At 41.9% G+C, this 15,188-nt stretch overlaps 1 protein-coding gene across 1 annotated transcript; it reads left to right on the top strand.

The window, feature by feature from the left end:
- Positions 1-5,897: 5,897 nt before the first annotated feature.
- LOC308286888 (neurogenic differentiation factor 4-like) lies at positions 5,898-6,956 on the top strand (the record flags this gene model as incomplete). The annotated part of the gene is made up of 1 exon (XM_080728011.1): positions 5,898-6,956. The coding sequence occupies one exon, from the start codon at positions 5,898-5,900 to the stop codon at positions 6,954-6,956; it is 1,059 nt and encodes a 352-aa protein (XP_080584137.1).
- Positions 6,957-15,188: the final 8,232 nt, after the last annotated feature.

Genomic DNA, 15,188 nt, shown 5'->3' with positions numbered 1-15,188 from the left:
TTAAGACAAAGTGACATATTAGACAGACAAAGACACAAATGCATCACTTTGAGGCTCACCTAAATATCATTACGTTTACCCTGAGAATAACTGATGGCATGTCTTTGGTGAAAAGAGGCCTCAGTCAGGATATTCCCTAGTTATTCCCACTCTGGGGATGTGACAGGCTGGGCTAGAATTCCCATTTTGGGCTTCAGGTGTGGTATATGAAAGTCAGAGACCCAGGGGGGAGAAGCAGTGTGTGTGTGTGTGTGTGTGTGTGTGTGTGTGTGTGTGTGTGTGTGCGCGTGTGTGTGTGTGTGTGTGTGTGTGTGTGTGTGTGTGTGTGTGTGTGTGTGTGTGTGTGTGTGTGTGTGTGTGTGTGTGTGTGTGTGGCCATGATAGAACTCTTCCTTTTGCTACACAGTTAACCACTTGAACCCCGGCATCCATATTCTGGGGGGAACATTTGCCAGAAATAGCAGATCTACAAACTCATAACGTTGTGCGCCTTTAGATCGGCTATTTGTGGCGAAGAGATTTGGTATAGATGGAAAAAGCGGTCCATGTACTGTTCAGTTCCGTTTTACAAAGACAAGAGTTTAGGTGGTTATACCGTATGGTCCTTATACACCCGGGGAGTTTTTTCATGCAATTAATTGACCTGATACATATTTTTTGTTTGTGTCATGACTACATCCAAACAAAATTCAAATGATGTGCCGATTAAGTGATGCAATTCTTATTAAGTAGCCTTTTCGCAAATAAAGGCATCTGCATTTAGAAGGCAAGGAATTGTTTTGATTGAAAATACTAGCTGGTGATATATTTTGTGTAAGACCTTTACACTTAACACAAATAGCAGATCTACAACTTTTCTTTTTGATCAACAAGTATTATTTTTTGTCAACATTTCTATTGTCAAAATGTTCCATGGGGGGGATTTTACTCTGTGCGTGCAAATCCATATTTAAAAAAAAAAATTCAAACTAAAACTAAAACGTAAACATAAAGTATATTAGTTGGGTGAGATAAAAACGTGTGTACATAAAAGATAAAATGAGGCATGAGATAGTACGTAAAGCTGTGAGCAATAATAGATATATTACATGAGTAAGACAGTAATTTTAGTCACTCAACCCTTGCCTCTACAAATTCTGATCATAAAGGCATTACCAGTGGTGTAAAGTAACTAGGTAAATTTACTCAAATACTGTACTTAAGTACAATTTTGTATTTTTTGTATATCTTTTGTACATTTCCAATTTCCAATGCTTTTGCTTCTACACCTCATCTTGGATACAAATATATTGTACTTTTACACCATTACATTTATTTGAAAACTTTAGTTACTGCTAACTTACTAGTTACTTTACAGATATACATTATAATATTATAAAACATACATGAACCACTTTAACCCTATTTTATACTTAGACTATTTGACAATAGCCTATCTACAAGATCACAACATGTTGCATCGTGATGTGTTGTGTGCTTGTAGTTCTGCTATTTTCAAAAATGTTATACTTTTACTTTTGGTACGTATAGCGTAAATTTTGATGCCAACACTTTCATATTTTTACTCAAGTATATTTTGAATTCCAGACTTTTACTTTATTATTTCTGTATTGGTAATACTTTTGTTTAAGTAATAAATGTGAGTACTTTTTCCACCACTGGCCATTACATATTTAACCCAATTAGACCAAAACATAATAAACTTCTCCTTCGGTTGTTGGAGAGAGAAAATGATCTGTTCCATTGAGCATGCATGGGGTTTTATTCTGTTTCTGTGACTGTCACAGCCTTACAAGGGCACATGTGTAAGTGCATATGACCCTTACTTGTGTTCCTCATGAGTTAACGCAAATTATTTAGCTTTATGAATCTACTTATATAAAGCTTTACTTATATGAGGGTAGAGAAACCGTTATTAGAGCACGAAGGGTTCCCGAAGGGTTCCCAGTTCGAATCCGGGCTCCCCCTGAGTTAATGTCGAAGGGTCCTTGGGCAAGACTCTGAACCCTACATTGCTCCCGGTGAGTAGGTTAGTGCCTTGCATGGTTTCCTCCGCCACCGGTGTATCAATGTGTGCGTGAATGGGTGAATGTAATGCACAATCTCTGTAAAGTGCTTTGGATAAAAGCGCTATATAAATGCACCATTTACCATTTACCATTTACTTAGCTTGGCTAATTTGGTGTTTAGAATATAATTAAATAAAAGTGTTGGATGATTAAAATGTTAGAATACCTCCTGGATTTTGGGGGGCCATATCTTGTTGGGTAGATAATGGTTGATCATCGACTGATTGCAAAATGCATGCACATTATGTTTTATTTCACTACCCATGTTTCAGAATCACATAATATTCAACCCTAGACCATTGGTTCTCAAAGTGGATTCCAGAGACTCTGTGGGTTCCTTTAGGGGGGGGGGGGGGGGGGGGGGGGGGTATAAATTGACCCATACAAGTCTGTAACTCTGACAGTGTATTGGGTTTGTTTGGTTCCATTTGTCAGAGTTAAGGGAGACCTATATTGAAACATGAAAGTTTGAGAAACACTGGCCAGTCTGGCCTAGAGACTATAAAAAAATCACACCCGTGTGAAGTGGAGCTGTGTGTGTGTGTGTGTGTGTGTGTGTGTGTGTGTAGATCATGTGTACCGATTTTTGTGACATTTGAAGAAAATATGTAGGAAAAGGAGCAAAAAGTGTGTTTTGGAGAAAATTCAAGATGGCGGAAAATCTATCCTGGCGCAAATGGGCGTGGCCTATATGGGGAGATGCGTCTTGACCCAAGGAATCCAGGGAAAAAAGAATTTTAATTTTCCGATCTACGGTTCAAGAGTTACGGGGCAAAACGTAAAGTGGGCCGTTATAGCGCCACCATGAGGCCGAGTGATGTAATTATTTTTCGATTCATTCTTAAAATCATTATGAATCTCCTCTCCGAAGCGTCGTTTTTTGCCGATTACGTCGGCATGGTAAGGCGGATCGGAACGAAAGGTAATAGAACACCATTCCCGGCCGAGCTGCACATTTTGATGTATATATTGCGCGAGTGGCGTAAATGGTGCGGCACTAGTTACGCGCCGAAGTCAGGCTACATACAGACACACAGACAGACAGACACACACACAGACCCACACAGCCACGTATAGGGAGCTGCACACAGCTCCAAAAATAGATAGATTTTATTTTATCTGTATCTACCATCCACTTGAATGGAAAAAATATCTGGAGAAAGAGAATTTTTTTTCTGTTATCTGGCCCAGTGGGAATGGGCCTTTAGGCCTACATTTGGCTGGGGGAAAAGACTTCCCATGATGTCAGTCACACCACTTAAACTGAAACCGAGTTTCCTCGCGTGAGGACACTTGTTCTGTCTCGTGAGGGTTGTCCCATGCAGGGCTGGGTGCAGTGCTCCGACTGACTCTGTGCCAACAGAACAGACCTATATCTGCTCAGTGCAAGGATATGGGTGGCTGGATGAGAGAACACCTGCTCGCACGCATCCCCAGGCCTGTCACATGCTGTTAGGCTCACGCGAGTGAGCGCGGCGTCTCCCCACCGTTTAATGCAAAAGTGTGGAATTGGCGGCTGCCTGCACAAGGCAACAAAGCCCCCCCCTCCCTTGTCTGCCATAGTAAAGCTTAGCCCCCGCCCCCCCCCCCCCCCTCGCCCGCTCCAACACACGATCCACGTCGGGGGGGATGAGTGTGTGGAGCTTCCGTGGGCCACGGGCCGGCCACGCGCACACTCATCAACATACCACGGATGAATTGTCAGCGAGTGGGAGGAGGAGGAGCTTTTACGTGGGTTATAACCATGAGCCCCTGCAGATCTTGACCCACAGTGAGACTATCTGGACAGTGGACTATATTATAGGACGAGCTGATATTCTGCAAAAGGGACACGTTGATATAATACGGACGACACTAAAGTTATAGGCCGATCTTTATCTGGCTGACGAACGGAATTGTAATTGATCAATTTAGAAAAGTAGCCTATATCATATAGGCCTAGTATAGGCTATTTCGTTTGAAGTCTTTGGCCACATCAATTCAGGTATGTAGTAGGATGCGTTTTTGTTGGTTTGTTTGTTTGTTTGTTTGAACGTCAATAGATGAAGATATCACTGTCATACTTTTCAACGAGTTCTTTTTACCAACATAGGCCTAATATAGACCTAACTATATTGAACTAAATAACTCTTATATCACTTATAGGCAGTATATTGGAAGCAGAATCTCAAATTAAAACATGATAAACTGTTTCTCATTTATTTAGGTCTATATGCTTACACCTTTCTTTAATTGAATTGGACAAAATACGTATTCGATTATTTAAGATATAATTCAATTATTGGACAAAATATTACCATTTTAACAACAGATTTAAATGGCTCAACGATTTGTTGTCAAAAAAATATATGTCTGACTCTGCAGATACTAAACTATAGTGGAGAAATAGAAATTATCAGAGCATTTTCAAATGTTGTCAAGCAGCCTATTCTATAATTCATTCTGCGAGTTGCCTGTCAGTGATCTGGGGATGTCTAACCCTGAGTTAATCCCCTGGTCGGCGCTTCATCCACGCAAATCCTGCAATGGCCCAGATTGGAGTCGCATCCTGTCGTTGTGACTTTAGCTGGGCTACTCGTGGAATTACTACTTTAGAAGTTCCCTGGATTAGTCGTCTACTAACCCCGTTTCATGGGGAGTTGGGTGGGGGCGGGGGGTTTGCGGCGCGATGGTAAACAGAAACTATCTTTAAAATGTGTGACCACACGCACGCACGCACGCAGGCACGCACACACACACACACACACACACACACACACACACACACACACACACACACACACACACACACACACACACACACACACGTGCGCGTGACACCTGTGGAATCAGAGCACGGATGAAGGCTGGGAGCTGTCCGGTGCTGAATTTGTCAGGCCGGTTTGGTTTGGTGAGATACTCTAATAACTATGTCTAGCCATGTTTATGATTCATTGAAAGTAACACAAATGTGATCAATCCAAGCCACCATGCCTAATTAAATAAAGTTGAATGTAGGCCTACATACTGTAGCAATGAAGGATTTAACCTTAGCTTCACCTTGACACACAGAGTGGGCCACACAAAGGATAAGACTGCTATATATAGGCAGCCCCAGGACTATAGGTCTCCCAGCCCTGCCTTGTGAAACTATATTGGTCCAGTCAAGTGCAAAGCTAATATAGTCAAGTCTTAATGTATAAACAACAATGCGTGTTAAGATGAAAGACACTGCAACGCAACAGCATTTTAAAATGAAAATAAATACTATTTGAATAGTTTTAACAAAGACCAAGTCTTATTGATTATTCAAGATATAGTAACCAAACATTTGTTGTAACCCGTTCTCTAGCCGTTTTACTCATGGACAGCATCAGCAATGCATTTTGTTTACTCCTTCACTGGGCTCATTTGTGGGTCATTCTACCTTCCAGGATTACAGTCTTGCAGGGGTCAGCAGCAGGGACATGCTGGGCCCCTGATTCAGCCTGGGAAAGAGTTGTAGAGGCCCTCATTGAGCCAGAGAGATCTCTCTCTATAGCGCTGCTGCTACTCAAAGATTTGCCATTTCAGATCATGACAAGTGACAAGCCAGTGAGCCAATTACATGAGTTATATTTCGTCGTTGTTGGGTGGAAACCTTGTATGTCCAAAACCGTTCATTTTGCATTTTTTCATTTTTAAAAACAGCCGATCAACAAGCACACAACGCCTCGCACCGCGAGGCGTTTTGTGCTTGTATCTGCTGTTTTCACTACTTTTGTGCAACAGCCTTCTTGATTTTATTGCCATTTGCTCCCCCTCCATGTAAAGGTTTGACAACTCTTTTCTCATTTCCAGCGTGGCGCGATGACCAAGCCGTACGAGAGACAAGACGAGGGCAAAGAGGAGGTCAGTCCTCTGCAGTGGACGGACGAAGACATGAGCTCTCCCGACGGGGGGGAAACGCCCGTCAACTCGCAGCGCTACCGAACGGGCGGACTCAGCCACCAGGCTCACGAGCAGCAGGGGAGCGAGGACGCCGAGGAGGACGACGAGGACGAAGAGGAAGAGGAGGAGGCGCTGGGGGGCGGCGACGAGGAGAACGAGCCCAAGCGCCGCGGCCCGAAGAGGAAGCGCATGACCAAGGCGCGGCAGGAGCGCTTCCGCGCGCGCCGCGTCAAGGCCAACGCGCGGGAGCGCTCGCGCATGCACGGCCTCAACGACGCGCTGGAGAACCTGCGCACCATCATGCCCTGCCACTCCAAGACCCAGAAGCTGTCCAAGATCGAGACGCTCCGGCTCGCCCGCAACTACATCTGCGCGCTCTCCGAGGCGCTGGAGGGCGGCCAGCCCACCGACGGCCGGGCCTTCGTGGAGACGCTGTGCAAGGGCCTCTCGCAGCCCACCAGCAACCTGGTGGCCGGCTCCCTGCAGCTGGGACCCTCGCACGGCGTGGTGGGAGCCAGGCCGGAAGACCTGCAAGGGGGCAGGGCGGGATCTCATGCCGCTATAAACGGGGTCGGCATGGGGGTAGGAGGGACCCTGGGTTACGCCTCGCCGGGCCTGCCGAGCCCCCCGTACGGCACGCTGGACTCGGCTCACCTGCTTCACCTGAGGGCCATGAAGGGGGTCGCGTACGAGAACCACCACTCCTCGAACGACCACGGCGGACTCGGCACGCCTCCGTACGACGGACCGCCGACGCCGCCTCTCAGCATCGGCGGCAGCCTGGTCTCCAAGCAGGAGTCGTCGCCCCACTACCTGCCGCCGCACCACTACTCCCCCGCCTCCATGGAGCAAGGCGGGCCTCAAGGCCAGGTCCTCTATCAGACGTCCGGCTATGACGTGCACCTAGAGGTGCCGTATGACCCCTACCATCAACCGCAAATGGTGCCCCAACAGATGGCCACCGTCTACAGAGACTAAGACAAAGGGAATTTTATTTTTTTCCCATCACAGACTGACTTTGGTGTCAGATACTTGGACTTGAAGACTGAGTCAGTCTATCTCGGTGAACTATAGCTGCTATAGCAGCAGTGAGTGTGTTTCACTATCTGTGGCAGGGGTCTTTAACAGGGGGTCTGGGACCCCTAGGGGGTCCTCAGAATCACTGCAGGGGGTCCTCCAAATCTTTGTGTGGTAGAAACCTTTTTTCTTATTTTTGTTTTTATAGTAACCACTTGAACCCTAGTGTTCTTATGAACTTTAGCCAAAAATAGCAGATCTACAAGCTCACAACGCCTCGCGCTGCGAGGCGTTGTGAGCTTGTAGATCTGCTATTTTTGGTAAAGAGCTTTGGTGTAGAGGGGAAAAAAGAGCAGACAAAGTACAGAGTGAAAGATCAAGTTTATTATGTATTGACGGTTCAAGTGGTTAAATATCTGAAAACACAAATTGACATGAACCCAAAATACACTGATGATTGTGCTGTCAAACGATTAAACTACCGTATATGGTATCTATGGGTCGTGGGGGTCCCTGCTTCATCTCTTGAGGGTCCTTGGCCTGAAAACGTTGAAGACCCCTGATCTGTGGGAAACACAAGGATAGTAAAACGAGACACACTCGAGTTCTGGGTCCCCGTGATTTGTACAATTAATATAAAAATGTAGGTTACATTTATGAAAAGATTCAGGTTGGAGTTAAATTAAGTTAAGGTGGCATTTTTTTATGAGAAAATAGTTTTGATGTGGGGGGGTGCATTTGCACTGTTTACAGTAGAATAGTGCTTTACTTTGTGATTATCAACAAATGCTTGATAACATTTTTGATTTGTAAATGTATTACCAAATGATTGAACGCCATTCCAGGTGTTAATGGAAAGACTTGGCCATTGTGACCACTATGGCAGTCATGACAGATGAGCTGTAATGAACTATTGCTATAAGCACTTCTTCACACAGACATTTCAGGTACCCTTATTTATTCAAATATTTATACGAGCTCTTGTTTATTTAGTTGTCTTTTCAATTTGTATATAATGTGCAGTAGTGGTATTCTCTCTGTTTGTGACCTGTGTTAGTATATCTCATCATTCTTTTTTGTCCCGTTTTACTGTTTTGTACTGTCTTTATCTTTTTGTTTTGCACTTAAAAATCTGATGTAGTTTGCTAGCATGACATCGGCGAGAGGATATATTGATGAATTGGACATGAATTCTTAGCTCAAAGAAAGACATGCGAGAGAAGTGACAACAAAGTATCATATTAAGACGTTCTCAGGTAAAACCTATGGAAAATTAAATTCATGGTTGATGCAGCAGGAGTCTGTATTCATGTATTTATTGGGTTAAAGGAAAATGTATGTTGTTAAGAAACAGTCAAAAGTTGTTTGGTGAAAGACAAAATATAAAATCAAAACCAAGTGAAATGAGGGAGTGTGCGCACACACACACACACACACACACACACACGCGCACACACACACGCGCACACACACACGCGCACACACACACACGCACACACACACACGCACGCACGCACGCACGCACGCAGGCGCACACACAGTGGCATTTGAACACATGCACGATCTCATTGATCTACCCCTTCCTTCAGCGAGGAAAAACAGACAGAAGGACAGACAGGGCCGACGATAAATGATAGGAGAAGATAAATGAATGATGGAGGATTAATGATGGGTAAATGAATTTGCATAATCATGATGAATGCGTGGTCTGAAAGGCCACTGAGGGCTGCACGATCAACACAGTCTGGTCCTTCTCTTGACCCCTGACCTTCCATTGTCGCGCGGTGGCTCTGGAGACCAGGAGGGAGGGACAGGTTGTCTCTGACGGCTGAGGGACACGGAGAAGAGCGGAGACAAAGCTAATGGGAGTTTCCTGTTAAAACTCCAAACACAGTTCAAAAACGCTCTGCTTTATAAAATGCATTGATTAAACCAGTGGTTCTCAAACTTTGAAATTTGAAGGTCTCCCCTTAACTTTGACAGTGTACAAATGGAACCAAACGGACCCACAGACTGGTAAGCGTCAATTTAAAGCCCCATAAAGGAACCGAGAGAGTCCCTGAAATCCACTTTGAGAACCACTATCTACACAGGAACAGTGAAATGGCAGTACTCGTTGAGAGGGTAATGTTTTGTTTATCGTGGCGTCATCAGACCACCAAATCTTTACTTAAAGGAGTAGTTCACCCCCAAAATGACTTTTTTTCTATTGATTACTCACGCCATGGAGAGTAGAGTTCAATAATATTATTTTGGTTTTTGTCACATTCTTAAGACAAAGATTTGATTTGAGTAAATTTACCCCCATTGATTCCGGATGGGGACCCGTTTCGAAACGGGTCCCCATCCGGAACGAATGGGGGTAAATTTATTGTTATCACATTTTTGTCTTAGGAATGCGACAAAAAACTAAAAATATTATTGAACTCTAGTCTCCATGGCGTGACTAATCAATAGAAAAAAAGTCATTTTGGGGGTGAACTACTCCTTTAAAGGAGCTATAGTCAACTTTTTCATTGTAGGGCCGACACTTTGTTTACATCCTAGTGACCTAGTCTATAGACTAGAATGTAAACAAAGTGTTGGTCTGACTATGGCCAAAATGATTATTTTATCCATATTTTTCACTTTTTGTGGTAGTTTTTTAATAGAAACACATGAAGCTTATTTTTTTATAAAATATTTTCGAAACATTATTTTTATTTTAGCATCCGTTTTTCAAGAAAAAGTTGACTATAGCTCCTTTAAGTAAAAGTATCAATACGGCAAAATAGAAATACTCTGTTACAAGTAAAAAAAAAAGGCCGGAATTCAAAATGTACTCGAGTAAAAGTACGAGTGTGTTGGCATCAAATTCACTTAAAGTACCAAAGTACAAAATGTTTGAAAAAGCTCCCAACGTGCAAGGTATAAAATAGGGCTAACTAAAATGGTTAATGTATGTTTTATGTCTACAAAGTAACTGGTAACTAAAGTTTTGAAATAAATGTGTAGTGGAGTAAAAGTACAATATTTGGATCCGTGATGTAAAAGTATAGACAATTGGAAATACCTCAAAAGTGTAGTAAATAACAGCACTTGAGTAAATGTACTTAGTTACTTTACACCACTGATAATATTGTGAACATGAGCCCACATAACATTGGCTTGATAAATCCCAAACAAAATGGTCCACCTCTTACAGGGTGATGTCCCGCTCCTCTCCTGTTTACCCACAACCTCATCTCTCATCTTCCTCCTTGCATCTTGTGCTTTATCCTCGTTAATCCTGTGTCTGTCTTGTAATGAAAGGGTGGACGTGCGAGGCCGGGATTGGAGGATAAAGGTTTGTGATTAAAATGGCTGCATGGCAACCGGATTGGGAGAGGTTTCTTTGCAGAAACTGGGATAAACTGTAATCCCATCCCGACTCGAGGTTATCCTTGACTGTTACTGAGAGCACAACCAAACTGACCAAACTGATATCCGTATAAAGTACATACTAAATGAATAGATCTGCATAGGCCTACCTTATAACACATACATCAATGTTGTTTTTGACAGCAAATTTTGATTTAGGTTTAGTCATAGTCTTTTGAATAAAATGTAATTTAATTTTAGTTATAATTTAGTCACCCCTAAAAGTTTTAGTTTTAGTCTAATTTTAGTGGACTGAATGTCATACGTTTTTAGGTGACTAAATCTACAGTTGATTTAGTCAACTGAAATGTATTTTGGCAGGCCTTGATGGAATCATAATGACGCGACGCGTTGTGAGCTTATAGATCGGCTATTTTCAGCATGCAACACCTGAGAGCAACCAAACATAAAATGACTCTCTTCTCCACTAGTCCCTCCCTAACGTTTTAGTCTAGTTTTTATTTTGTTGACGAAATTGCCAATATATTTAGTCTTAGTTTTAGTCACCGCAGCTTAGTTTTTATTTCGTTTTTATTTCGTTTTCGTCAGTGAAAAAAACACAGTCGACAAACATTTTTTGCCATAGTTTTAGTCGACGAAATCAACACTGACATGCATGTACTTCATGCACACACACATAGGCATATACATATTATATACACACACATAGTACTTCAATCAGGATTAATAGTGGTCGGGGTGGGGTGAGAGGTTAAGAAAACTAAGAATGGGCTGTGGGAGTGGGGTGTGTTTACCGTCACCTCCGCGACCCCTCTGTTCCAGCCCAACGGAGGCTGACAGGGAGAAATGGAGAGCCGGGAGGAGAGGGCCTGATAGAATGATCAGTAAATAACGAAGACACGTGAAGTTACAGGCGACGAGAGGGGAAGCCCAAACGGTAAACTGGAATGGCCTAAAGGAGGCAACCAGCAACTGGGCCGAACATATTAAAGTACCGGTATGTATGTTATTCATACATAAAAAGAGATGTTCCGACAACAAAAGCTGGGGAAAAAGCAGACAGCAAAGAACATAATCGTCACTGTCGGGCAGAAACCTTGTATCTCCAAGTTTCAAATCTGTATGTTTTTTTTCTTCGTAAAGTAAAGCCTTGCTTCATCATACAAGACTATCACACAAAACTAGTGAAAATAGCAGATCTACAAGCACACAACGCCTCGTTGTAGATCAGCTATTTTCACTAGTTAAATCACTTTTAAAAAGATAAACACAAAACAAACGATTTTGGACATACAAGGTTTCCACCTGACAACAACGATAGCTATGAGTAAACCGTGTGGCTGCTTCTGTTGGTTCACGCTCCTCACTAGTATAAGTGAATGCCACCCACTGAGAGGTCAGTTAGTAGGGGTCAAAAGGTCACCCTGGGTCATGGGTCACTGGTGGGAATGGTCTAGCAGCACCATGGTGGTCAGTGGTAGTATGACCTTGCAGTGGTGTAAAGATGACTAAGTACATTTACTCAATTGTGAGGTATTTGTACTTTACTTGAGCGATTCCAATTTCCAATACTTTTACTTCTACTCCACTACATCTCAGTCAAAGTTGTACTTTTACTCTGCTATAATTATTTGAGAACTTTTAGTTACTATTATTTTAGAGATCTTGATTATCATTACAAAACATAATCACTTCAGCCCTATATCTTTTTCAATCATTTGAAAATAGCAGATCTACAAGCTCACAATGCGTCGCCATGCGACAAGGATTTGTTGCATTTTGAAACTCTGACTTTTACTTGTAACAGAATATTTCCACTTTGCAGTGTATTGATACTTTTAAGTAAAAAATGTGAGTACTTTTTCCACCACTGTGACCTGGGGGGGGGGGGGGGGGGGGGGGGGCAACATGTCTCATGGTGTGTTTTGACATACTGTTTACGACAGTGAGCATTAGATAACTGTTAGGTAATGTTAGGGGCTATATTATGGATAAAATGTTGATAATCCTGATAAATCTCTGATGGACATCCCACGCTTGACTTGGCTTGGCTGAAGTATATTGCTTTGTTTTTACATGGATTAGCATAATCCTGTGCATTTGTCACGTGTGTGTGTGTGTGTGTGTGTGTGTGTGTGTGTGTGTGTGTGTGTGTGTGTGTGTGTGTGTGTGTGTGTGTGTGTGTGTGTGAGAGAGAGAGTACTGATTTGTTACAGACAGAGGTCTGTCATCTATAGTTTCTCATTACATTGTTAAAATCGACTGGATACTGTATGTGACATGACTCCAGTACTTTTTTTTAACTTACTATACAATTACCAATACTGCAATGTAGAAATACTCTGTTATGAGTAAAAGTCCAGAGTTCAAAATGTACTTGAGTAAAAGTACAAAAGTATTGGCATCAAAATGCACTTGATGTACCAAAGTAAAAGTACTCAATATGCAGAATGTCCCATTTCAAGTTTTCAAACGTATACAAATATTTTGAAAATAGCAGATCTACAAGCTCACAATGCATCACACTGCAACACATTGTGAGCTTGTAGATCGGCTATTTTTAAATAGCCTAAATATAAATAGGGCTTAAGTGGTTACTGTATGTTATGTTTTGTCATAACAATCCATATCTACTAAGTAAAAGTACAATATTTGTCTCTGAGATATAGTGGAGTAGAAATAAAAGTATAGAAAATGGTGTATTTCTCCCCAACACACAATTTAATCAGTTATGTATTTACTAGATATGACTCTGTCTGGTCTGGTCTGCTCTGTGCACCAAGACCAGACAGATAACAACTGGATGTTGGCAGCAGCTTGTTCATGAGGAACAAATTGAGGAGGCTTTCTGTTCAAATTGTGCATGTGAACATTGGGCTGCATGGAGGAGCTGCTATAATCTATTTACCTGAGTAACAACAGTACAGTTCAAATACATGCAGTGTGCTGTGCGTGCGTAGGTGTGCGTTTCTGTCTATGCATAGGCTTGTGTGAGTTATTGGGGATGAAACGGTATAAAGCAGCTGATCAGAGCTCACTGTCTGAATCGTTGCATTAACTCCCTAATCCTGAAGAGGAGTGGAAATTGCAGCTCCCTGTGCTCTAAGCAGTACGCCACACAACATTATGCAGCTAGTCTGCTTGCTCAACACACAAAGTATTTAAACAGTGCCCAACACAAAAACACATCCAATGGTCAGGTGCCTATAGGGTCACTTTAAAGGAACAAAGTATGTAAATCACAAGTACAAGGAAATAAATATAACTGAACTTCCATTATGTACGGTACGGTATATGGACCCTTTTTCCTTAGCTATCTGTAACACTGTGAGAACATTTGTGTGTGTTTGAAATACCTGCTGTTGGACTGTTGGATATTTTAGCAAAAGCTTTCTTGTCTTAAACAAGAAACATCACTTACAGCTTCAACGATTTACAATTATGAACCCTATAGCTATAGCGTCCCCATTCTGGGCATGTTATAATAGGTGAACATTTGGCAAAAATAGATAGTCAATAAGCTCACAAAGCATGGGTGACACATTGTGAGCTTTTAGATCTGCTATTTTGACTTTTTTTGACTGGTAATCCCTGGGGGAGCCCGGTCAGATAAGTACAGTAGGCAGAGGTCATTTGAAAATGTTTTAGTAAAGTAGTGTGCTGCTTCCTAAAATATATGCTGGACCAAAAAGTTAAATAATTGATCATCATTGTACATAATACAAATTTGTTTTTGATTTGAATTAATTCAGAGCAACCTAATTTCTTGACAAATGACAAATTCACCATTTAAACAGTAAGCATTATAACTGTAACTGTCTGGTGAATCTAGAAGAGGTTGCTTCAGTTTGCCTTTCTGAAGTATTGACAGTAAACAATCAGATGCTCTGTATGAACAGGAATCCACCATGGTAAGACAGTACCATCTAGTGTTTGAATCAGTGTACTACAGCTCAGCTTCTAATGAGTTGAGAAGGGGTATCTGCAGAAATGTAATACAGGCCCACATGGAATGGTTAGAATGCCACTAGCATTATTCACATTTATGCAAAACATTTTCCTACATGCAGAGTGCTGGCAGTGGTACCTAAACCTATTGCTTTGTAATGGACTACGGTCTATATGTTGCTAATGTCTCTTGGGAAGCACTTTGGGTCAACTGTATTGTTTTTAAACGTGCTATATTAATAAACTAGCTTGCCTTGACTTGACCTGTAAAGCCAATGATGAGCCATGTAGCTGACAAAGATGAGTAGCAGCTCCTCCGTAACATTGAGAGAATTCTCATAAATTACACACCTATTACTATATTGTATAGAAAACACTGTACCTATTGAGAAGGACTTTATTATGTACAGATACTGGGACATGGGGCCTATAATGTCAAGATGTGTCAGGCCACCTTCTTCAGTGATCTTAACTTACTGCATGTATAACTCTAGATTCTAGATCATAGGCCATAGAATGTTTCCATCCATTGAGGAGCACCTGTTAAATAAACACATTAAAGCTTTTTACATAAATAAATACTAATGCTAAACACTAAAATAATGCATCATTATTGGTGTGAAGTATAGTAAAACCACAGACACTGATGTATCCCTGCAGGAAAATCCTTTCCTTCTGGGATGATTCACTGCTAAAGAAATGGTCCTTTATCCTCAATTTCTATAGTGCAAAAGAATGGAATCTGAGAGGGTAAAATGGTCCTCTTGAGCTCACAAGAGCTGGAAGGTGGAGATGTGTTAATAATAGTGTAGTGTATAGAGTTGAGTATTTGTTTAAGCAGTAATAAAAATGGGACAAGATTATGTAGTTGTATTAAATTTTATA

This window comes from Nannobrachium achirus (assembly GCF_963921795.1).
Source record: "Nannobrachium achirus genome assembly, chromosome: 6".
Classification (NCBI taxonomy): Eukaryota; Metazoa; Chordata; class Actinopteri; order Myctophiformes; family Myctophidae; genus Nannobrachium; species Nannobrachium achirus.
This window is presented reverse-complemented; position numbering and strand designations above follow the sequence as displayed.